Source organism: Amphiura filiformis, chromosome 7 (genome assembly GCF_039555335.1).
Source record: "Amphiura filiformis chromosome 7, Afil_fr2py, whole genome shotgun sequence".
Taxonomy (NCBI): domain Eukaryota; kingdom Metazoa; phylum Echinodermata; class Ophiuroidea; order Amphilepidida; family Amphiuridae; genus Amphiura; species Amphiura filiformis.
Window position 1 is genome coordinate 49,867,943 of NC_092634.1, and position 23,833 is coordinate 49,891,775.

A 23,833-nucleotide genomic window follows, 5' to 3' on the forward strand; every position below is an offset into this window, starting at 1 on the left:
TGAGTAAATGACAACAAACCATTGAAATATACCCAAAAACTCGGTCAGTGGAGCTCCGCCCGTACATGTCAGTAGCGTCATTATCGATTGGATTAGTCGACCGTAGCGGACAATTCGATCGCTCAATGGATTAATATTATCACGTGGTAATAAATTTGCATTGGACAGTCGATTACTATAATGGTTTTGTACCGCATATCTCGGTTTAATTTTTACTAAGCGGGTTTATGGCTGGAAAGGTCACAATGAATTTGCCGTGGACATAACTGCACTATGACCCGTCCTATATGCGGTGAATTTAGCCTAGCTGACCGGTTTATCAAGTCATAACAGTCAATTTGGATGCCATTTTAAACATGAAAGCCAAGCGAAGCACTCACTGACCGACCAACAGTCATTTTATATGCTATAATGGTACCTTATGTGTTTGAGTTCATTACTCCATGCATGGAGCAGCTATATGGCTGTGATATCAGAATACAATCATCTATTCAGTCAAAATGATTGCTAGTGTCATTTCCTATTGTGAAGGTGTTTTTTAATGGCAAGCGCCTAGAGTAACCGTTACACGATGCAAAAATATCCTATAAGATTTACCCCAAACGGAGTTCGAATTTTAAAGAAAATCAAGAATATTAAAATCTTACATGGTAGTTTAGAACCTGTTTCGCTCGCTTTCACAAAAACTTCTGTCACTCAAAATTGGTTATCCTGTATAATTATACACTCCCCATGTTTATCAAGAAGCAGTAATAAATCTTGGTATTGGCCCTATTTTCACCTCAAAACCCAGAGAAGATATCTTACCTTTCCCAGAATCCTTGTTGTTGTAGTTATTGTTGTATTTATTCCGTAATCACCAAAGATATCAAGGATAATTTAAAATTTAAAGCGTAATGGGAGACGGAGAAGTGCCCAATCAATTTCGAAAATGGTCAATATGAGTTTGTTTTAAACAAAACCATGTGATTTATGCTTAATAATTGTTTTCCTAACATATAAGGTATAATGTTGTTATTGCCGAAGTGTTCGTTTAAGGAAAAGAAAAGAAACTTCGAAAACCAGCACGTTGTACATGACAAGCAGACAGTGCAAACACATACCACTTCAAGTGATATCACTTGAAATGGTCACATCGAATCTTAAATCTGAAACTTCAATTTAGTGACCCCAAATCTGTCACAGCATAGTCACATTAATAATTTTTTCTTTTGTGTGTCTCCAGACGAAAACAACGTGATCACAAATCTCGTCTGTGAATGAAACTCTTCATTTAGAATGTGGTACCAATCAAGGCATCTCAATCATATCAGCGAACTATGGTCGGCTTGATAGAGACATCTGCAGCGATAACGAATGGAATAAAGACACTGATTCTTGTATCTCAGATGTTGCCTTGGATATAGTACGGGTCAATTGTGAAAACGTTAGATCATGTGATGTGGCAGCGACTAATACTGTATTTGGGGAACCGTGTAAAAGTATTTTCAAGTATCTAGAAGTATCTTATGTTTGTTTAAATAAGTATTAAGATATACTGGTAGCTATGATTTTTGACAATAATGAAAAAGTTAAAACTAGTGCTTTGGATGTAAACAATTGTTTTCATAATGTTTAGGGGATTATCCCTTAGGTGATTAATCTCTAAGTTTTCTGATAAATAATTCATTTCTTAAAAAGTAAACATCGAAGTTGCATAAAGTAGGTAATGGGGATATGCATCCTGCACAAGAACAAATAAACACAATACATACATACATACATACATACAAACGACGCTTAATATAGCGCATTTCCAAAAATGAGCAATGCGCTTTACATGCAACAAAAATTAATAAACAGAAGCTATACTGACCACAGCAATGCAGAAAAAGGGAAACATATGAAATGAAAACAACTTAATACAGATAGGTTTTTAAACTGGCTTTAAAGACACTAACAGTGGGAGATGAGCGGATGGTTATAGGAAGGTCATTCCACCATTTGGGACCACAAACACTGAAAGCGCCATCGCTGAACCTCCTGTTGTATTTCGGAGTCGCGAGACGGTTAACATCCAGAGCTGAGCGGAGACCTTGTCTTAATGGTTTGTGAATTGTGATGCTATTTGTGAGATAGTCAGGAGCCAGGTTGTGAACAGTCTTGAAAACATACAGGAGAACTTTGAAAATGATGCGTTTGTTAACGGGCAACCAGTGAAGTGTGTCTAATAAGATTGAAGCTGAGTGGCGACGAGGGAGTTGGAAAATTATGCGAGCTGCTTTGTTTTGCAGACGTTGAAGGCGTGTGATGTCTCCAGCCTTGCATCCAGCGAGCAGTGCATTGGCGTAGTCCAATTTGGACAAGATAAGGGCTCTCATTGCACAGCTACAGGTATTTTGGTCAATGTAACGACGTATACGTGATATGTTCCACAAAATAAAATTCAGAGACTTGCAAAGAGCAGTTACATGAGATGACATGGTCAATGAAGTGTCAAAGGAGACACCTAGGTTCCTGATGGATGAAGATGGAACAATCTCAGTGGCTCCAATGCACAACGTAGTGCCAGACAGACGAGTTAAGTTATGTGGTGATGCTGCAATGAAGAATTCGGTTTTTGAATTGTTCAGTTTGAGCTTATTTAGTGTCATCCAAGAATGAATCTCTCTGACACAAGATGACAGTTTAAACAGAGCACATGCAGCATCACCAGGAACTTTGGGGTTGAAAACAAGGTATAATTGAACATCATCAGCGTATATGTGATACATTATACCGTAATGCCGAATGATGGTAGCAACATATTGGGAATAAGCTGTAAATGCCCTAGGACCAATAATTGATCCTTGTGGGACACCATAACACAGTCCAAACACATCCGACATCGACCCACTTACATTAACTTGAAATGTACGATCAGTCATATACGACCTAAACCATTGAAGAGCTGTGCCTTTGATACCAAAGTGATGTTCAAACCTATGAAACAGAATGTCATGATCAATGGTATCAAAGGCAGCAGACAAATCTAACAGAATCAAGAAGGCAGCTTGATTATCATCCAGGGCACGTGCGATATCATCTTTTACTTTGAGCAGAGCAGTCTCGGTACTATGTTTGTGCTTGTACGCAGACTGGAAGATTTCATCAAGATCGTTCTGTTCAATGTGCTCATTAAACTGGGTGATCACTGCCTTCTCGATTATCTTTCCAATAAAACTTATATTGGAAACTGGCCTGTAATTGTGAAGGTCATTCCAATCAAGAGTAGTTTTCTTAATTATGGGAGTTAAAATGGCTCTTTTCAGTTCACATGGGAAAACTCCAAGTTCGAGAGACTTATTTACAATGTTCTTGATATACGGTACAACAATATCAATGTTTTCTTTTACCAGCCAAGTTGGCATACAATCAAGCAGACAGGTCTTATTAGCACAACCCACGATTATTTCACTGACCTCAGTATCATTTAGTTCTTTAAATGAAGTAAGTTCTCTGTCAACCACAATAGTAACGTTCATTTCAGCATTTGGCCCAGAATTTACAGGATCATCATCAATGCTACATCTTATTTTAGCAACCTTGTCAATAAAGTACTCTGCAAATTTGTTACACAGCTTATCTGGTGTATCAAAAGTGGGCAGTATTTTACCAGTCTTATTTAACAGAACGCCTAGAGTCTTAAAAGTGTCCTTTGTATTTGAGTTGCAAAGTGAGTCCTTGTAATACGTCTCTTTTGATTTCTCAATCATCTTCACAAGCTTCTCATGTTGTATCATGTAGGCATCCCTGTCAACTTGCAGACGAGTCTTCCTCCATTTTCTTTCCAGCCTTCTTTGTTCACGCTTTACTTCTCTAATGTCATCATTATACCACCGGGGTCGTGGACGAATAGTCCGAGACCTGGTACTTTGTGGGGCATGTTTATCTAACACAACTTCAGAAGAATGCGCGAAGTGTTCAAGGAAGTCGTTCACGTCTGAATCAGGAGGTGTTATCATGGTGGTAGTCAATTGATGTTCAAGATCAGCTTGAAATGCTAACATATCAATTTTGCGATAGTCACGCAATTCGCAGGTAACTCTGATGGGTGGAGGCTTATGTTGTTGTAGGATACATCTAACTATCTTGTGGTCTGAGCCAAGATAGAGGCCTACGTCACACAGTCTCACTAAGTCCTCGTCATCACGAGTCATTATAGGATCTAATATGCGGCTTGATATATGGGTAGCCTCCTTAACATGCTGTTGTAGCCCAAAAGCAGATAGAACTGAAGTAAAACGTAAGACATCAGGTTTATCAGGTAGATCTAAGTGAAAAGTAAAATCACCAAGGATAACTAGTTGACCTGGAAATAAGGTGACTTCATGTAAAAACTCCTCAAACTCTTCAAGAAAACCAGATACTGTATACTTGTTCTTTTGTGATGGGTATGGGCGATAAATGACAACGTAATGAACTCCGTTGTTGGGATCAAGAAAGTTGGCATGCTCAAAAGTGACAGTGTTCATTTTTGATGTCTGGAGCCTCAAACCAAGTTGTGATTTAGAAAGGGCACCAATACCGCCGTGATTGCTTGTACCACGGGGAACATTGAAAAAGGTGTATCCATCAGGTTTTAGTTCACCAATTACCACCGGATCATCAACAGCTAACCAAGTCTCAACAAGGAAAACTGCATCAATGTCATGTTGAATTACATATGCATTGAGAGATGTTGTTTTGTTTCGAATTGACCTTGAATTCCATAATCGAACATCAAAAAGTGGTTCTCTGTTTATATGGGGGTATATGAGATTGCGTTTCACAGTAGCTTTCATGATGCAGTCATGTCTACAGTAGAATTCATCTCGACCTTTGCAGGACTTAACCCCATTAAAAGCTATTAAACCAAGATAACACTCATTGAAACAGCTCAACTGATTAAATCGGATCTTCTCTGGTTGTGCACAAGTGACTGTTTTCATGTGCGATATCGCAATAAAGCTGGTATTCATAGCTTCAGTTGGGTAACCGATTATAAAGGAAACGAAAGGAAACAATGTTATGTGTGGCTTTGTTCACGAAATCAGACAATGGCGTGCTTTTTGTAAACCAGCATTCTTGAAAATGAGCAACATAATGATTTTTGACTTAACACAGTTTGGAAATAATTTCTTCATATTTTTGGTGTTATCTGTCGTTTACATGTCCTTCCTAAAACACAAAAGTACGACCCTCTCCAAACACCTAAATTAGCTAAAAATTTAGGACATGTTACAAAACTATATTGTCTAGAATTTTAGAAGAGTACTTTTAATATTGGCCGGTTATTTTTCACACAGCGACGTTAAGGGATCTAAAATGAGCGTTTATTGCGTTTCGACAGTATTTTTTGTGGGACATGAGAGCACCTCAGACCTATCGAATTGCATTCTGAATACGAAGCATGTCTTTCTGATATCAAATAATTTTCATTTTTTGAAAATCACAATATAATACAAATTTTATGACAAATTATAAAAATTTGATATTTTTCACATTTTTGATATTTAACAGTCCTCGAAGTAAATTATGTAAATCTAATTACATATTCTTAAAGTGCATGTAGCTGGGAGGGAAAAGCCGACGGTCAATTGAAAATTTTGACCTTTCATATTGAAGATATGGATTTTTTCCCAAAAGACCTAAATTTTTTGGTGTTTTGGGAAAAAAAATCCATATCTTCAATACGAAAGGTCAAAATTTTCAATTGATCGTCGGCTTTTCATCCCTGCTACATGCACTTTAAGTATAAATCATCAGATTTATAAAGTTTACTTCAAGTACTGTTAAATATCAAAAATATCAATTTTCAATCATTTGCCATAAAATTTGTATTAAATTGCGAATTTCAAAAAATCAAAATTATTTGATATCAGAAAGATATTCTTCGTATTCAGAATGCAATTCGATATGTCTGATGTGCTCTAATGTCCCACAATAAATACTGTCCAAACGTTCATACCCCAGCCCTTAACTAGGCAATGTACTATTACTTAAAACACTAACTAAAACACCAAAGTACGAATATTTCCAAACATCTAAATTAGCTAAAAATTTAGGACATCTTAAAAAACTATATTTTCTAGAACTTTAGAAGAGTACTTTTAATATTGGCCGGTTATTTTTCACACAGCGACGTTAACTAGTCATATTCCCATACTGTTAACGTAGGGCTATTTGTAAAGGTCACGCGTCAATGGGAAAGAGCACTGTGTATTGTGTATAGGAAAACGGACAGTAACTGCAGTATGTATTTATAATGCTTCCATTTTGACTAGGTTTATTTGTAGATACTATACATGGGATAGTTCTACAGTCCTGTGATTCCATAGTCAGTTCTTGAGTATATTGTAACAGTCTGGGGTGTCGTTTACCTCCTCTTCTACCCCTTCTAGTAGGGGGTTTTGCTCGTAACCCAAGAGAGGTGATATTTGCCCATATATCTTCAGGCAGTTCAACATGTCTACTATGCACTCTAAGTTCCATTAGTTGGGTTCTGGTAAAACACATAGTGCTGTATAGTTAAAGTTGTATATCACAATCAATTTGATCAATAGTACTTACTGCTGGTGAATACCAATATAGTGTTACCAATACCAGCCAAGTCCCAATAAATGCAATCAATGATGTATTGATTGATCTAGCTCTGTGGTGTAGGCCTGCTACTGTGCTTGCCATATTCAGAAAAGAGGATCCAAGTTACATAAAAATCCACAAAAACACAGCAAAATCACATTGAGATTCGACCAAAATTGTCCAGGAGTTTCCATGAACAATACTTGACACTTGGTAAGTATAGTTTCCTTACATCTGTAGTATAGCCAGATAGATTCAGGAGAGGTGTGCTGCAACAGATCAGCGCACAACCTCATACTTAAACCCATCGAAGTTGCATAAAGTAGGTAATGGGGATATGCATCCTGCACAAGAACAAATAAACACAATGGGGAACGATTGCTCGCTACAAGAGGAAACTGAATATATTAAATAAGAAAGAATGAACAGTTTACCAACCCAAAGTGTTACAATTAAACATGACAACAAATAAATACAAATCCCGACCGGCATATTCCCTTGCTTTTTTTTTCAAGTGGGGTTGTGTGCCGGTCGGGATTTGTATTTATTTGTTGTCATATTTAATTGTAACACTTTGGGTTGGTAAACTGTTCATTCTTTCTTGTAATTTCCTAAGTTTAAGCATCCAAAATCTTTTTCAAATTGTCCAGTTTTTATAAATTAGGTCAAGACGATTGTTGGGGAAAAGTGACGTGTTTTGAAATTAGGCGTCGTCTGCGATTGTAAATTGTGATATCTTACAGCATGTTGAATTGCGGCAATTTGCGTTGTCGCGAAAGTTAAACTCTCGCTATTTGGTCCTTTCGGTTAGATTTGACTGATAAAAATCAGACTACAGAGTCACTGATAAATTTAAAAAATAGCGACACGGGACAAAGTTTCCGGGCAAAGATTTTGGGTTTAGAAGTTCAACCAAAGATTCTATATACGGCCTCAATAATAGTATATTTGGTTCAACTCCCGAGCTAACAACCGGCAAAGACCCGTTGCCCTTGCTTTTGTCGCTAAATTCGCTCGTTTTGCCCCGAAGATGTATTATGTTTAAAATTTTGGAGCACGGAGTTAGAATATCAAGGTCTGAATGGTGACAGAAGGACAACAAAAACACAATAAGGTACAACATCTTTTTTGGTCCTATAGCGCTATCGGTGCCCGAAGAGGTACCGATGACACTTTTTTTTTTTATCGTACCCTGAATATTTGTACAGTGCATTCCTCACCGGGCACCGATAGTTCTATAGGACCAAATTCGATGTGGTGCCTAACCCAACCCTATACGTCATTATGTGATGAACCCGATGCTTTCTGTCGGAAATCATGAAATCATAAAAGTAATTTAAAGTATTGTTTTATGTCACAAAATGTCAAAATAAGGGATCATCTGGTTTTATCATTTATATTTGAATCTTTTAACAGTTGTGCTTATATCCACCACATCAACTACAACCACTGATACCACCACTATATCCGAGTACACAGAACAGCATACCGCATCTGTGTCTGAAGAGCATGAGTATACTACATCCGCGTCATATGAGCATCCGACATCCTCATCTGATAAGCATTCTACATCTATGTCTGTAGAGCCAATGGCAACTGCTGCAGGATGTGCCAGTTCATTTTTCGATAAAGTTTCGTACATGATTGTCGTTGTGGCATATTTTATACTGTAAACTTTTCTCAGCACAAATTACTGCGAGTGGAATAGGTGTGGGTTCTAGGTCTTATAAACTCCGTGCTTTTAGGTATATCATGGTTAATGCTACATATAGGTAATGCCGTTTAAGAAGAGAGTATTAAAGGGGACACTTGGCTTAAACATGATTTAATTATTGTCCATACTTAAATTCACAATATTTTACTGCTCTAAGCACTATATAAATTTGCAATTAATGGCTTCATAATGCCATCATCTTCAGTTAATAACGATCACGTGACTATTCACGTGACTATAAATCAAAGATGTTTTTGTATTTATATAACGAGCATATCGCAGGGAAACAATCTTAGTTTGTAGTTGTTTTCAAATGTCAAAATTCTTATGAGAGTCCTTTAGAGAAGTAATAAAAGTGATTATAAACGCGAAATTTGATCACGTAAAAACAATTATAGCTGCAGTGTGTGCGATACACCAATAATGTCATATGTTGTTGGAAAATTTAATTAAAGGCTGATTACGAGATCGTTCCGTGATGATATAGCGAAAGTGCACTGTTATTTTGGGGGGAAACAAGATGCCACTAACTACACGCATTGAATTTACTCTGTATTTTCCCCCTGTCTTTCTATTTATAATATGCTTTTTTAGACCCAAACAATTGTGACGCAATTACTATAGAGAAAGTAGGTGTGAAACGTGAAACGAGAAACGTGGAGTCGAAAATGAAGCGAAGAAAGAGACGGAGAGAAAAAGGAGAGGAGAGAAAGGAGACTGAAAGATAGAGAGAAAGAAGAGAAAATCTAGAAATGGAACATGGTAACTCCCAACAATTTTACACAAAGGGACTTACAGAGATTCACCGAGGGCCAAAAAAATCAGTTAAGTTATTGGAAGTCAACTTAAAAGAGTATTTCGTGATCCTAGCATCCTCTTTTATGACATTTTTCGGTAGATATCCACGAAAAAAGCTTATTCCCAAAATTTCAGTTGATTCCGATTTTGCGTTTGCGAGTTATACATGATTATGTGTAAAGTGTATTACACTGCTCCACAGCCAATGTGTTGTATATTTCGTTCTGGTATGCCAGAATGATGATGATGATGATGATGATGATGATTATAACGATGATGCCACTGAAACCCATGGCGCATTGTGACACTCTTAATGAGACACCAACATGTTATTTTACTCCCGATTTTACTGCTCCAGATAATTGTTTCCATATTTATCTATAACTTTATCTAGAAACTCATTCCATTGGTTAGTCCATACTGCTGTTAACTCAGCCTTTTCAGTCTTCGATGTGGCGCTATATCTGTTGGAAATATAAATATGATATAAACAAGAAAATAATTTCAAGTTGTCTACAGCTGGGCTTGAATTGAATACTTGCCCGTCGGGCAATATTGAAGAGTATCGGACGGCTAAGTTTTAACACGTATATCCCGGTAGTTGAGACCTAATGATGAATTTCCCCCTGTAAATTGTTTTACGTTTTTAATACTCCTGCATCTTGGTGAGAACAACTTTTCCGCATCCATTATAGTTTATACTTACTTGTACAATTCCTGTGTACAACACCTTCTGAACATAATTGTGCTATTTTGTCTTATTTTTGAATCTCAACGATCAGCGTTATCTCTTGTGTATTATACAAATGCAGAATTTGGAAGCAATTCTCTAACATAGTGCATTGACAGTTTATTGTTCTTTAACTTTTTCACACTATGCCTCCACGAATATACAGTCCCTCATTTCAAATATATAGTTTTGGTTTCTCTATTGTTCAGAAACCAAAAATCAAGGGATTAAAATGTGGAGATGAACTGGTATGCAATCATAACACTTTTGTGCTGGGAGGACACAAGAGGGTATATATAATCAAAAGTATAATGGCCTATAACCATACGTATATAATAGCCTATTGTGCTAACATATGAATTATCGATATCTATCAACGCCGGCGACTTTTGATGCTCTCTGCCGTAGGTGGCACACTTCCATGACACCATAAAATTGCACCCAAGTTCCGATAAGTTATGCATAGACATCGTTGAGACATAAAAGATGGATATATACGAGGCCTAGACCTACATGTAGAAATCATGTGCATATATTGAGGGGTGGGGGTGTTTTGTTTATTTGTCTGAAATATAAACGATGCATGATGATGTAGATGATTTGATTATGAATTAGATTATTCCCGGAAAGCACAACCCATACCTCTTACCTATGTTCCCTCCGCCACCTATATATCCTCCTCCTCCTCCCCTCCCCACACTCGATATCGACTCTTCCCTATTATTCCACTCCACTCTTGAGCCCCCTCTCCCCTCTTTCCCTTCCCACTTCCAATGCTCTCTCCCCTCTGTTTTTCTTTCTCCCTTTCCCTTACCCCCCCCCCCTCACACACACACACATACCCTCTTTCCCTGGCGATCTCTTCTATCTCTCTCTCTCTATTCTCCAATAAATAAATTGAATAAAAGTTAGTTTAAACCAGCTTTCTATGATATTGATCTTCCGTCATGCGACATGCACAAAAATAGAATTGTGTATAATAGTGTTTATAACACTGAAGTCATAATCTGTCAAGTGCCTATTGTAATGTCTGTGGAAATATTTTGATGGTCTATATATTTTCACAGTGAAATCAGCTTAGGCTAATTCGTAGTCTCAAGTCAATGCTTTCAAACTAAATCAATGCTTTCAAATGTAGACTTCTTTGTTCGACTTCTCTGCTCGTGAATATTGCACTGCGAAATTTAAACATTTCTTTTGTATACTTAGAGTAGGTAACTTCAAATCAAATAATTTTACGATCCACACCACTTATAAGAAACTGAAACCAAAACCGAAACTGACTGTCACAAATGTTCGGTTTTAAACAAAAGGTAGAAACAATGAGTTCGATATCTTATGATTCAAGTGGTTAGGCAGGACAATAGGAAAACACGTGACCAAAACCAAAACCAAAACTAAAACTATATATTTGAAATGAGGCAGTGAGGATATCCTACTTAATCTGAACAAAAGGTGTGATCAACAACATTGTTATAATATTGAACCATCTATCTGGACTACGTTGAGCAACCTTGGTATTGCCAGAAAAACAAGACGAGGTTGCCGTGGAGGAAAGGGGAAAGGACGCAAAATCGAAGTTCATATCACGCCCAAGCCATTTGATTTGAAACCACCGCCTTCGCGGCGGCGCTATCTTGTTGAACTACCTGCAGCCCCAGTCGGAGCTGGACAGAAACCAAAAAAGACAAAATCATTGCCAAAAGCCTCTCTCGGATCATGGAATGCGCGTTCAATTAAAAAGAAAACGGCGTCTATTGCTGACTTTATAATTGATCAGAAACTTGATGTTCTAGCCGTTACTGAATCATGGCTGGATGGAGACGATCGTGATGAAGTTCCTCTTGCAGATATTATCAACACTCTGCCCCATTTCGCCATTCACCATGCTCCTCGTGTAAACCGCAGAGGCGGCGGCGTCTGTTTGATTGTTCATAGGGGATTCAATGTTAGACTCAATGACATTCATATCTTCCAGTCATTCGAATATCTCGATGTACTGTTGTCAAATGGATCCTCATCAATCAGGTTGGTCATCATCTACCGCCCACCACCATCAACTGAAAACAAACTTACAGTGAAAATGTTCATGACAGAGTTTTCCCAGCTTTTGGAAACTTTGACCATTGCCCCGGGCCATCTTTTGATCACCGGTGATATGAACTTCCATCTTGATGATTCCTCTGATCGCGAAGCGACTGCATTTTTGGATCTCTTAGATTCATGTGGACTCTGTCAACATGTCCATGGTCCAACGCACAAGGACGGTCACACATTGGATGTTATTATCTCGCGTTCATCTGATGAGCTTCTCTCTGGTGTGGCCGTTTTGAATGGTCTTCCATCAGACCATAAACCATTGAAATGTCTTATGGATGTGCAAAGACCAGCTCCTGTAAAAGTTGAAGTTTGCTCGCGGAACCTACGAAGTATTGATCTGGAACAGTTTAAAACTGACATTACATCGTCGACCCTTGGTTCATCTGAAAGCAAATTTGATCATCTCGATGGCGATCCTTCCATTCTAGTTGACCGATATGAACATGTGCTCTCCAGCTTGCTTGATTCCCATGCCCCTATGAGAACTCGGACAATAGTGCACAGACCTAATGCCCCCTGGTATGATGACAAGCTACGATCATATAAGCGTGAAAAGCGAAAATGTGAGCGTAAATGGTTAAAATCTGGTTTGGAAGTGGATCACCAGCTGTATGTCCAACACTGCCAAGAATATCGCAAACAACTTGAAGGAGCAAAATGTGAATACCACCGTGCACAAATCAGTCAATGTGATGACCGCCAACTGTTCAAGATTGTCAACAAATTGAGCAAGTCCTCCTCGTCAAGTGTGCTTCCTGACCACTCATGTTGCAAAGATCTCGCGAATGGCTTTGGAGAATTCTTCAAGAAGAAAGTGAAAAGACTGTTAGATACGCTTGACAACATTAATCCACCTGGACTATCTGTTGATATAACTGATTCGTGTGAGAGTGAGTTCACTGCATTTCGTGAGGTATCAGATGAGGATGTTTGCCAGATTGTGTTGAAATCATCTACAAAGTCCTGTCCATTGGATCCAATTCCAACTAGTCTTTTGAAGAAATGTTTGGATCCACTGCTGCCACAGATAACCAACATCGTCAATGCGTCTCTCATGTCTGGTGTATTTCCTCAGTCACTGAAGTCTGCGCAAGTGACTCCACTTTTAAAGAAAGCGAACTCTGACCGAAATGAGCTGAAGAATTACCGGCCAATTTCAAACTTGAAGTTCTTATCAAAGACAATTGAACGCGTTTCTGCAGCACAACTATCAGACTATCTTGTTGCAAATGATCTCTACGCTCCTAATCAATCTGCCTACCGGAAATTCCATTCCACAGAGACTGCACTCACCAGAATTCACAATGACATTCTCAACGCCGCTGACCAACATCTTGAAGCTGTCTTAGTACTTCTAGACTTTTCCGCAGCGTTTGATACGCTTTCCCACCCAGCTTTACTTCAACGTCTGCGTGAACGCTACGGCATAACAGGAACGGCACTGAAATGGTATGAGTCATATCTTCAAAACAGATCTCAGTCGGTTGTTATCAATGGAGAATTATCGGACAGTCTCGACCTTAATGACGGGGTCCCTCAAGGCTCGGTCAATGGTCCCCTTTGTTTACTCTGTTCTCAGCCCCCATCGGTGATGTTATTAACGCCCATAACATCAACTTCATGACATATGCTGATGATACGCAGCTGTACATGCTTCTTCACCCAAGTGAACGCAATTTCGCCATCCCGAGACTAGAACTCTGTCTTCGCGACATCAAAGCATGGACAATCAGAAACAGGCTTGTCTTGAATGACTCAAAAACTGAGGTGGTTCACATAAGTTCAACATTTGTGAAAACTCCATCCTTTCCCAAACTCACCATTGATACATCTGAAATTGAGGTATCGCGGGTCGCAAGGAATCTCGGCGTCATCTTCGATTCATCTATGGACATGAAAGACCATGTTAAGAGTGTTGTCCGTGCAGCCTCTTTTGCAATCTACCGTATTGGAAAGCTGCGTCGCTATCTTGACAAGTCATCTGTGGAGAGGTTGGTACATGCATTTGTATCCTCGCGTTTAGACTCATGTAATGCTGTTTTGTACGGACTTCAAGAAAATGAAATCGCAAAGTTACAGAGAGTGCAGAACACTGCGGCGCGCCTCGTTACCAAGTGCAGAAAGGATGAGCACATGAAGCCTGTTCTTAGAGCCCTCCATTGGCTTCCCGTGCAACAGCGGATTGTATACAAGATTGCATTGCTTACCTATAAGGCATTGCACGGGTTGGCTCCTAGATATATTAGCGATCTTATTGAGGAGTATAAGCCACAGCGGACTCTACGATCGGCGTCACAAGCTCTCCTTTGTACACGCGCTCCAAAGAAGTGTAAAACTAAGTTCTACGGCGAAAGATCATTTGCCGCAGCTGCACCAAAGGTATGGAACAAGTTGCCTTTCAAGCTTCGTTCAGTATCAAACATAAACTCTTTCAAAAAAGGACTCAAAACTCATCTTTTCAATGTATCTTGTTAGACAATATGATCGTCATCTCATTTCAGTTGTGCAATTTCATTTCTGCAAGGTTCTGAATTATATTGTTTTTAGAAGTGTGAAATAAGATGGCATGTGGTTTGTGCAAATACTGCCTTTTTAAAAGCGTTTTTTAATCTTATTCATTTTGCTACTTTTTACACTTTTTCAGAGTGTAGACTAATTTTATATACCAGTAGTTTGCTGGTCAAGCTTACGGTATTTTATTGATTGTGTAACTTGTACATTATTTTATGTTTTAGTATATTATGGTGTGTATAATGAGTTTATCATGCTTATTTTTCATGTATACTATTTTGTTTTAGCATGTAGGCCCTAGTTGATATTGTATTAGTGTATGTAGTTTTTAAGATTCTGTGCAGCGCCTTGAGGCTGTTTTTACATTGTAGGGCGCTTTATAAATCCCATGTATTATTATTATTATTATTAATTCGCCAAGGAAGTGATTACGTAACTGGTAACTGGATCACGCACCTTTTGGAATTGACAGTACATGCATGCCATAGACTTTGCGTTGCAATCATTTCCATCGTGGTGTAGAACTCAAAAGCGTGATCCAGTTGACATGGTGATAATCGGAATTTGATCACGTAAAAACAATTATAGCTGCAGTGTGTGCGATACACCAATAATGTCATATGTTGTTGGAAAATTTAATTAAAGGCTGATTACGAGATCGTTCCGTGATGATAAAGCGAAAGTGCACTGTTATTATTGGGGGGAAAACAAGATGCCACTAACTACATGCATTGAATTTACTCTGTATTTTCCCCTGTCTTTCTATTTATAATATGCTTTTTTAGACCCAAACAATTGTGACGCAATTACTATAAAGAAAGTAGGTGTGAACGAGAAACGTAGAGTCGAAAATGAAGCGGAGAAAGAGACGAAGAGAAAAAGGAGAGGAGAGAAAGGAGACTGAAGGATAGAGAGAAAAGAAGAGAAAATCTAGAAATGGGACATGGTAACTCCCAACAATTTTACACAAAGGGACTTTCAGAGATTCACAGAGGGCCAAAAAAATCAGTTAAGTTATTGGAAGTCAACTTAAAAGAGTATTTCATCCTCTTTTATGACATTTTTCAGTAGATGTCCACGAAAAAAGCTTATTCCCAAAATTTCAGTTGATTCCGATTTTGCGTTTGCGAGTTATACATGATTATGTGTAATGTGTATTACACTGCAGCACAGACAATGTGTTGTATATTTCGTTCTGGTATAGACGAATCCAACGAGCCAAGTCATGGTCAGGATTTGGTCGGCCATTTTCGGGTCCCCGCTAGCACCAATCTGGTGTTTTGAGCGCCCCATTGTGCAAGCCGCCTAACACCTAGAGAAGATGCAAGGACGAGGAGGGTTAATAGAATAATATATACAATAGAGATAATTCCGCAGGTAATCCCGCCGCATCTATTCATACATAGTCCTTTTGTTCGCAAGTACATCCATTTGTAGCGTTTGATATGGTGTATGAGACCGCCATGGTTGATCAATTTGCACGCTGGAATTGGAAATATTTCCAATGTTTCTATAGATAATTTGTTGGAAAATATTAAAGACCCCCCAAAAAATTTTTTGTAAATATAGGCCTATAAGTTTATGATTGTTAGCATTTTTTCAGAGAAGTGATGATTATTGATCATTTTTATTTAGTTTTTTTCTGTATTTTCGGTGGTTTTCTGAAGCCTGATAATCAAGATATTCTGGTACAAGCACTACAAGCAGGTTGCACTCATCACCTGTGTATGTCTGCAATCATAGATTGAATACAATACTGCTTTTTTCAAAGATACTTATCGTACAGGTGCGAGTGATCAGAATGATATGGTTCAATGCTTAGATACCGCGTGTAGTTAATCCAATTATTAGAGAGTTTGCGGAAAGAAGTTACTTTAACTGGAACGGCAACTTCAGAAATATCGATTGGATTTATTGCTCAAATTTACTCCAACGCGAACATATGGTTGGTTACTGCAACAACAGCGTCTTGTCGCTTAAACTCGGGACATGTGTATCAATGTGCGTTCAAAAGAAGGGCATGTGTAAGAGCTTGTAACCGAATACATCCAAATGTCTCTCTTTTGTTTAGTCAAGTGGTTATTAGTCCCACTTCAAGACAAAAGACTCTACCTTAAGAGCTTCGTTTAAAACATGAATGAACTCGCGATACCACTCAACATGGATTATGTCGGGACCCAGCGTTAATCTCCTTATCATATTATTTTGAAACTTGCTAGGCCCTATACGTTTCAATTAATATTCTTACGATAGTTATAGGCCTATATATATAATATTATTTAATAAAGGCTCGTCAGCTTTGTCAATTTCATATTCCAATTTACTTCGCAAAGCCTAATGAAATACATATTCTTTATTTCTTTCCCCTCCTTCTGAATCTCTCTCCCCTTCCCCTCCTGCTTCCCCTTCCCTACATTCTCCTTATTTTCCCTCCTTCTCCCCTCTATCTGTACTCGCTCTCTCAAACTTGACCCCTATAATTACCCACTGCACTCCTGTTTCCCCCTCCACAGTGATTTTGTCAAGGTTTTTCTGTTAGGACGGCGTGGGCCGATTCTCAAAGGAAACGTTTTTACAAAAATGGGCTTAAAATGGCAGAAAAGGCCTAAAAGCGTAACATATCACGGCGGTCAGCATCCAAAAGGAAGGGTCAAGAAGGAAGACAAGATGTCCCACGGGGAGCCCCCCCTTGGCTACCAGCAAAGCACTTCCCTGTCCACTTCCAATGCCCTCACTCTCCTCCTCCCTACCCCCTCTCTTACCAGGTACAACCTATGACATGTTATATATAAAAATGTTATGCACCTGCTTTACTCTTCCAGAAGTATCGTATACTGCTGGCTCAAGTAAAACCAGACCATTTTACGGGAACTTAATCCCTTGGCGTTGAAGTCAAGCTAAAAACTTGGTTCCGCAAGCTGATTTGGTGTACGCCATGAGCACACACAAAATTATATATCAAGTGTGACATTTAAAACAAAAATTATTTTGATCTAATTCAATCAATAATTTTCAGCAACATGTCGCATGTTTTTACCCAACCAAATTAGATTTCCAATAATTGGTCTATTAACTGGATAATACATAAGTGGTAATTATGTAGTCTATGGGGAAATAGACAAACTATTGTTCTAAATTATGACGTATTTCATCATAATTTACGGCACACTATAGATTCTCGCGGTAACTTTAACTTCAAGCGGCTTTAATGGCAGAGTGGTTTTGAATACATAATCCTCTATAATCCTCTAGACGTTAAAGTTAAAGTTAAAGTAACTTCATTCCGCAAGGTCTCTATTATGTCACTTCAACAGCGATAGACCATGTAGAAGCTGTGTGTTTTGCCGAAGGGAACTGTATTGTGTTGTATTCTTTTGTCTACCTGTGTTTTCGCGGAACAGCCTTTAGTTGGGTAGCCGTCGGCTACAATGCACTCAAAATGTGAAATGATTCGGCCTTGGTGGAAATTTTAAACTGCATTCCATCACCCGTTTTACACCTTCCGCGAAAACACAGGTAGACAAAAGAAAGATTAAAGTTTACAACACAATACAGTTCCCTTCGACAAAACACACAGCTGGTCTATTCGCTGTTGAAGTGACATAATAATCGGATTAACTACACGCGGTATCTATGCATTGATGTACTTGCAAACAAAAGGACTATGTATGAATAGATGCGACGGGATTACCTGCGGAATTATCTCCATTATATATATTATTAGCTATTATTCTATTAACCCTCCTCGTCCTTGCATCTTCTCTAGGTGTTAGGCGGCTTTTATTTGCACAATTGGACGCTCAAAACACCAGGTTGGTGCTAGCGGCTACCCAAAGATGTCCGACCAAATCCTGACCATGATTCGTCTATACCAGAATGAAATTCAAATTTCACGATATCTTTGCTAAACGAATTAATCTGCAAGAAAATCTTTGTACATAAACATTATGTAGCCAGAGGTTTCCAGTGATATAAAAATCTCAACTTTTTTTTGAGAAAAGTGGGGGGGATGATGGCGCTGTGGATCACGAAATGCCCTTTTAAGATAAATATATATAAATATATATATAAATCGAGAAAAAACGTTTACATATCGGGTTATAATTTTAAAAGGTTATAAAACGTTTAATAACATTTGTGAAAACTTGGTACAAAACATTCTATAACATTCTAACATAATAAGTGTTGACAAAATATTTTGCAAAAATGTTTTGCAAAAAATATTTTGCAATAACATGTCGTCAACGTTGTGTTGTTTTACATATAAAATGCTATAAAAACAAATTTGGTGTTCAAGAACACGAGAACCTGTGTACCCGTACCCGTATCCATGGTTCCGGACCCGTACCCGTACTCGCATCCTATTTTGGGATGATGATGATGATGATGATAATGATGATGATGATGATGATGATGATGATGATGATGATGATGATGATGATGATGATGATGATGATGATTATAACGATGATGCCACTGAAACCCATGGCGCATTGTGACACTCTTAATGAGACACCAACATGTTATTTTACTCCCGATTTTACTGCTCCAGATAATTGTTTCCATATTTATCTATAACTTTATCTAGAAACTCATTCCATTGGTTAGTCCATACTGCTGTTAACTCAGCCTTTTCAGTCTTCGATGTGGCGCTATATCTGTTGGAAATATAAATATGATATAAACCCGGGATATAAACAAGAAAATAATTTCAAGTTGTCTACAGCTGGGCTTGAATTGAATACTTGCCCGTCGGGCAATATTGAAGAGTATCGGACGACTAAGTTTTAACACGTATATCCCGGTAGTTGAGACCTAATGATGAATTTCCCCCTGTAAACTGTTTTACGTTTTTAATACTCCTGCATCTTGGTGAGAACAACTTTTCCGCATCCATTATACTTACTTGTACAATTCGCCAAGGAAGTGGTTACGTAACTGGTAACTGGATCACGCACCTTTTGGAATTGACAGTACATGCATGCCATAGACGGCGTTGCGATCATTTCGATCGTGGTGTAGAACTCAAAAGCGTGATCCAGTTGACATGGTGATAATCGGATTACACGTAACATTTCGATGGCGAATTACCAAACTTTTGGCCCTGCATGTACATTACTTTCGTCTTGATCTATATAAATTGTTGCACGTGGTTTGTTTTTGGTATAAAGGCTAGGGATTGAAGCACATTCATAATTAATCACACCAGACTTCTACACCTGTAAAATATCCCATCACAAACTCTTTGCTTTCTACCGCCCCCTACCTGTATACCCATAGGCATGCATGTATGATAGAGCGTGCAATGTAGCATTACGTGATTTAGTATCATATATTTTGAATATTTATAGAATTTTTAGGAATGCCGGTAGCACCAACTTACTTTATAGAATTAAGAGCCAGTTGCTTTAGTGTTGCCAGATCTGCCGATTTTCCACCCAACCCCATGAATGCCATATAGAAGTCATGTGACATAGGCAACGCATCCCATATAGAGCGGTCATCTGAGCTGATTACGAGAGGGAAGTCTTGGGCGATTAATGATGCCCCTGGATGGTTGCGAAGATCACTGACTAGCCCCAATACCTAAGATTCAAATAACGTGTTTTAACTACGATCGAGGAAAACATTATGATATCATTATTTATTATCAGCACTACATGTAGAGGGCTTCTACATTAACATCAATATCGGTAGTATATATAACTACTTTATCAATGTCGGTATCGGCAGTAGATGGCTACCTCATCATCATCAATATTGATATCAGCAGTAGATAACTACATATATCAATATCGATATCAGCAGTAGATAGCCTTTTATCGATATCAGCAGTAGCTATAATACTTCAGCAACGTTGGTATCAGCAGTATATTGTTATTTTTACCCATTTCATCTATATCTGTAGATTAGAACTACGCCTCTACCTCATCGATATCAATATATTGAGCACTATCAATGTCGATATCAGCATTAGCAGCTATAACCTGCATAGCATTATAACAACGCGACACGCTGCTCTTTTTGTTTGTTTTGTCTTATCTTGTTTACCTGATTGGATATAGGATTGATTTCGATTGCTATATCCCTTTCTCTTGCCATTTCCATAGCAACCGGGTGCTTAGTGATAGCGTAACCATGACCAATCCTACTCGTGTTCAGGAGGATGGCGTCAAAGAGGTTCTCATCTACTGAAGTTCCTCCCCAACCTGTAAAAAAAGCCAGACGAAATCGAGACGATGTCGAGCTATCAACTAAATAAAGTAACACGTTTAAGGTCTCATTTTGTTGAAAATTTATCAGAAAGGCGCTTTGTCTAAACATCAGGGCTGATATTCATAAAACCACGCTAGGCCTAGTTGACAGCTAAAATTGACTTTAGCAAGCTGCTAAGCCTAGCTGATTGCTAATTCTTATTCATAAAACCCAGTTAGAGTTAGCAACATTCTAAAATTTTGCCAAAACTTAGAGTTGATCTGGGGCAGCGCTAAGTCACTAGTTGACAACTAGTCTTAATGATTTTGAACTAAGTTTGACATGATTTATTGTTTTAATTTCATATTAACTGTTGTCAATTATGAAAAATAATGTTCTCAGAATATTCTGTTTCTGAGGTCTTCAGTGTGTTTTACACATAAGAAACTGTCTTAAAAACACACAACAAATTTAGGGTGAATGAATAAACATTGAACTAAGCCAGTATTGTTTAACCAAATTTGCACAAGAAAAATGATTATGATATAGCAAGTAATCTTTAGTTAAGCAGATATGTTCAATCGAAGCAATTCTGTTCAATTGTTTGATACGTAAAATATATATTTTGGAGACATGTTACCAATGTTCTCTTTGGTAAAGATGCATGACTTATTTTCAATAACAAATTATATGTCAATTTGATAAAGATAAATCATGCTTGGCTTTTGTCAGGACAACAAGCAAGATATATCATATGCTATTAAATTATCTAATATTATTTACACAGTGTTGCTCATGAAGCTAAATGAGCAGCGTTAAGTGGATGCATGTTGTTTTCTATTTGATGAAGCAATATAGTATGTATAGTATGCTTTTACAACAAACCAAGGACTTAACATGTATATGAACTTTACTTGTTCAGAGTATCTTTTTTTTTTTAATTTGCCGTAACAACCTTGTAGGCCTATATAGCTTACAAAATACACATGTAATTTTATTAACGAAATCTCAATGAAGACCATCAGCAATGAGTCATTACATTTTGATCATTTTGACTGTGGTTCAGAGCTCAAGTATAATAGACATGTATTATATAAGCCTATTGTATTAGATGTTACACAACTGTTGAAGGCCATAGCACCCAAAACACCCAAATAAGTTATCAGCTAAATATTTCTAGTTGATAGCTAGTTAGCAAAGTGTTTAGCAAGGTTTTATGAATAAGAAATTAGTTGATTGCTACGTAGCTATCAACTAGTGGATTTAGCATCTTGCTAAGCACTAGTTGGTTGCTAATTTAGCAAGGCTTTATGAATATCGGCCCTGTAGTTTAAAAGCAAAGAGCACAGAATGCTCGAATTGAATGGAGATTATCTCCATCGCATCACCGATAATAATCTCACATCTCACAACTCTATGGACGTGCAATAAATGTAAACACAACCACAAAAGTATATACCCCATACTTCAGTTGATCGTATACCAAATTTGGGATATGCAGTCGAAGCAGAATTTACTTTCATTTAAATGAAAGTAACCAAAGATATGAAAATCACAGCAAAATCCTAGTTCTTTGTATTCAGTATCCGTAGCAGGAATTGTTTTTGGCTCTCATTGGATTCTTCTTTTTGTTTCGTGAATTTGGAGGCAGTCAAAACAGTAATATTCAATTAATATATTTAATCATTATTCACATCATTACCAAAACATGACAAGTTCAATGTTTTCTGTGACCAAGAAGGTCACAAGAAGTGGAATACCAAGGATTACATCTGTTGGTAATACCTCCCAATCAGGAATATTAACTTAACTAGTTACTACTGATAGGACAACTTGGCATTGTAGACCAAAATGACCCTGTTGGTCAGAAAATATGTTGAAATCTTTATGTTTCAATTTGACATTACATGACTAATGATTACTGATGTGTTTTGATTATCACATGTCTTGACTCCCTCCAAATGCTGAAACAAAAGAATAATCCAATGAGAGCTGAACAGATTTTCTTCAATGTATACTGAATACAAGGCAGAAGGATTTTGCTGTAACTTTCAAGTCTTTCAAATGTATGCTGCAGCATAAATATTGGGACCATTGCAACAAATGAGGTGTCATAATGTGCAGAAATTAATTCTGCTTCGACTGCATATCCCAAATTTGCATATAATCCACCGTTTTGGAATAATGGTCATTCATTTGGTGGTATTTTTTTGGAATGGATGTGTGGACGGCAATGAGAAAATCTTAAACATTCGTTGCAATTGCATTGCACAAGATCATCAGACCAGCTTTCACGACATCATGTTCCGTCAGGTATGAATATTGCAGGCTCTAGCACTTCTATATAGAGTAACCAATATTAATTTGTTGTAACTTTTCAATAAAATTAGAGCATTGTATTTTTACAGTGCATGTAGCCTATTTACCAGTCTCGCCAGCATGGAAGAAAAACGGTATTGACGACCCATCAGTCTCATTTTGGAATGGTAATAATAATTCCTTGATGTAATGAAGTAGTGAATAGCCTGTGTCCTCTTGTCCCACTATGTCGAACCCTGCGTAATGATGGGGGAACTTCTTCTTGTAATGGATACCATTCTTGATGTCTTGTTCTATGTCACTCTCGTCCATCATCCTATTTCTTTCAAACAGACGTATGATATTAAATTAGCAAGTCAGACACCAGTATCGGTACCGCGTGGGAGGAGGGGGGCATGGAGAGAATACCCTTAATGTTCACCCCACATTCAACAACATCGAACATGATGCAGTCATGTCTACAGTAGAATTCATCTCGACCTTTGCAGGACTTAACCCCATTAAAAGCTATTAAACCAAGATAACACTCATTGAAACAGCTCAACTGATTAAATCGGATCTTCTCTGGTTGTGCACAAGTGACTGTTTTCATGTGCGATATCGCAATAATAATGGTATTCATAGCTTCAGTTGGGTAACCGATTATAAAGGAAACGAAAGGAAACAATGTTATGTGTGGCTTTGTTCACGAAATCAGACAATGTCGTGCTTTTTGTAAACCAGCATTCTTGAAAATGAGCAACATAATGATTTTTGACTTAACACGGTTTGGAAATAATTTCTTCATATTTTTGGTGTTATCTGTCGTTTACATGTCCTTCCTAAAACACAAAAGTACGACCCTCTCCAAACACCTAAATTAGCTAAAAATTTAGGACATGTTA

General features: G+C 37.9%; 2 protein-coding genes across 2 annotated transcripts in view; one reads left to right on the forward strand and one right to left on the reverse strand.

The window, feature by feature from the left end:
* The first annotated feature begins 13,544 nt into the window (after positions 1–13,544).
* On the forward strand, positions 13,545–14,399 carry LOC140157920 (uncharacterized). The gene has a single exon (XM_072181169.1). It carries the CDS (start codon positions 13,545–13,547, stop codon positions 14,397–14,399), a length of 855 nt encoding a protein of 284 aa, XP_072037270.1.
* A 4,576-nt stretch (positions 14,400–18,975) lies between these two features.
* Positions 18,976–23,833, reverse strand: part of LOC140157921 (adenosine deaminase 2-like) — a 30,412-nt gene continuing 25,554 nt past the window's right edge. Inside the window, exons 6-9 of the mRNA XM_072181170.1 lie at positions 23,057–23,271; positions 20,487–20,644; positions 19,819–20,021; positions 18,976–19,093 (exon numbers count right to left, since the gene is read on the reverse strand). Coding sequence (XP_072037271.1) covers positions 18,976–19,093; positions 19,819–20,021; positions 20,487–20,644; positions 23,057–23,271 — 694 coding nt within the window. The remainder of the gene's footprint in view (positions 19,094–19,818; positions 20,022–20,486; positions 20,645–23,056; positions 23,272–23,833) is intronic.

Bases quoted from the DNA above. Each gene is read 5' to 3' on its own strand.
- LOC140157920 (XM_072181169.1), top strand. From the start codon at position 13,545: ATGACATATGCTGATGATACGCAGCTGTACATGCTTCTTCACCCAAGT.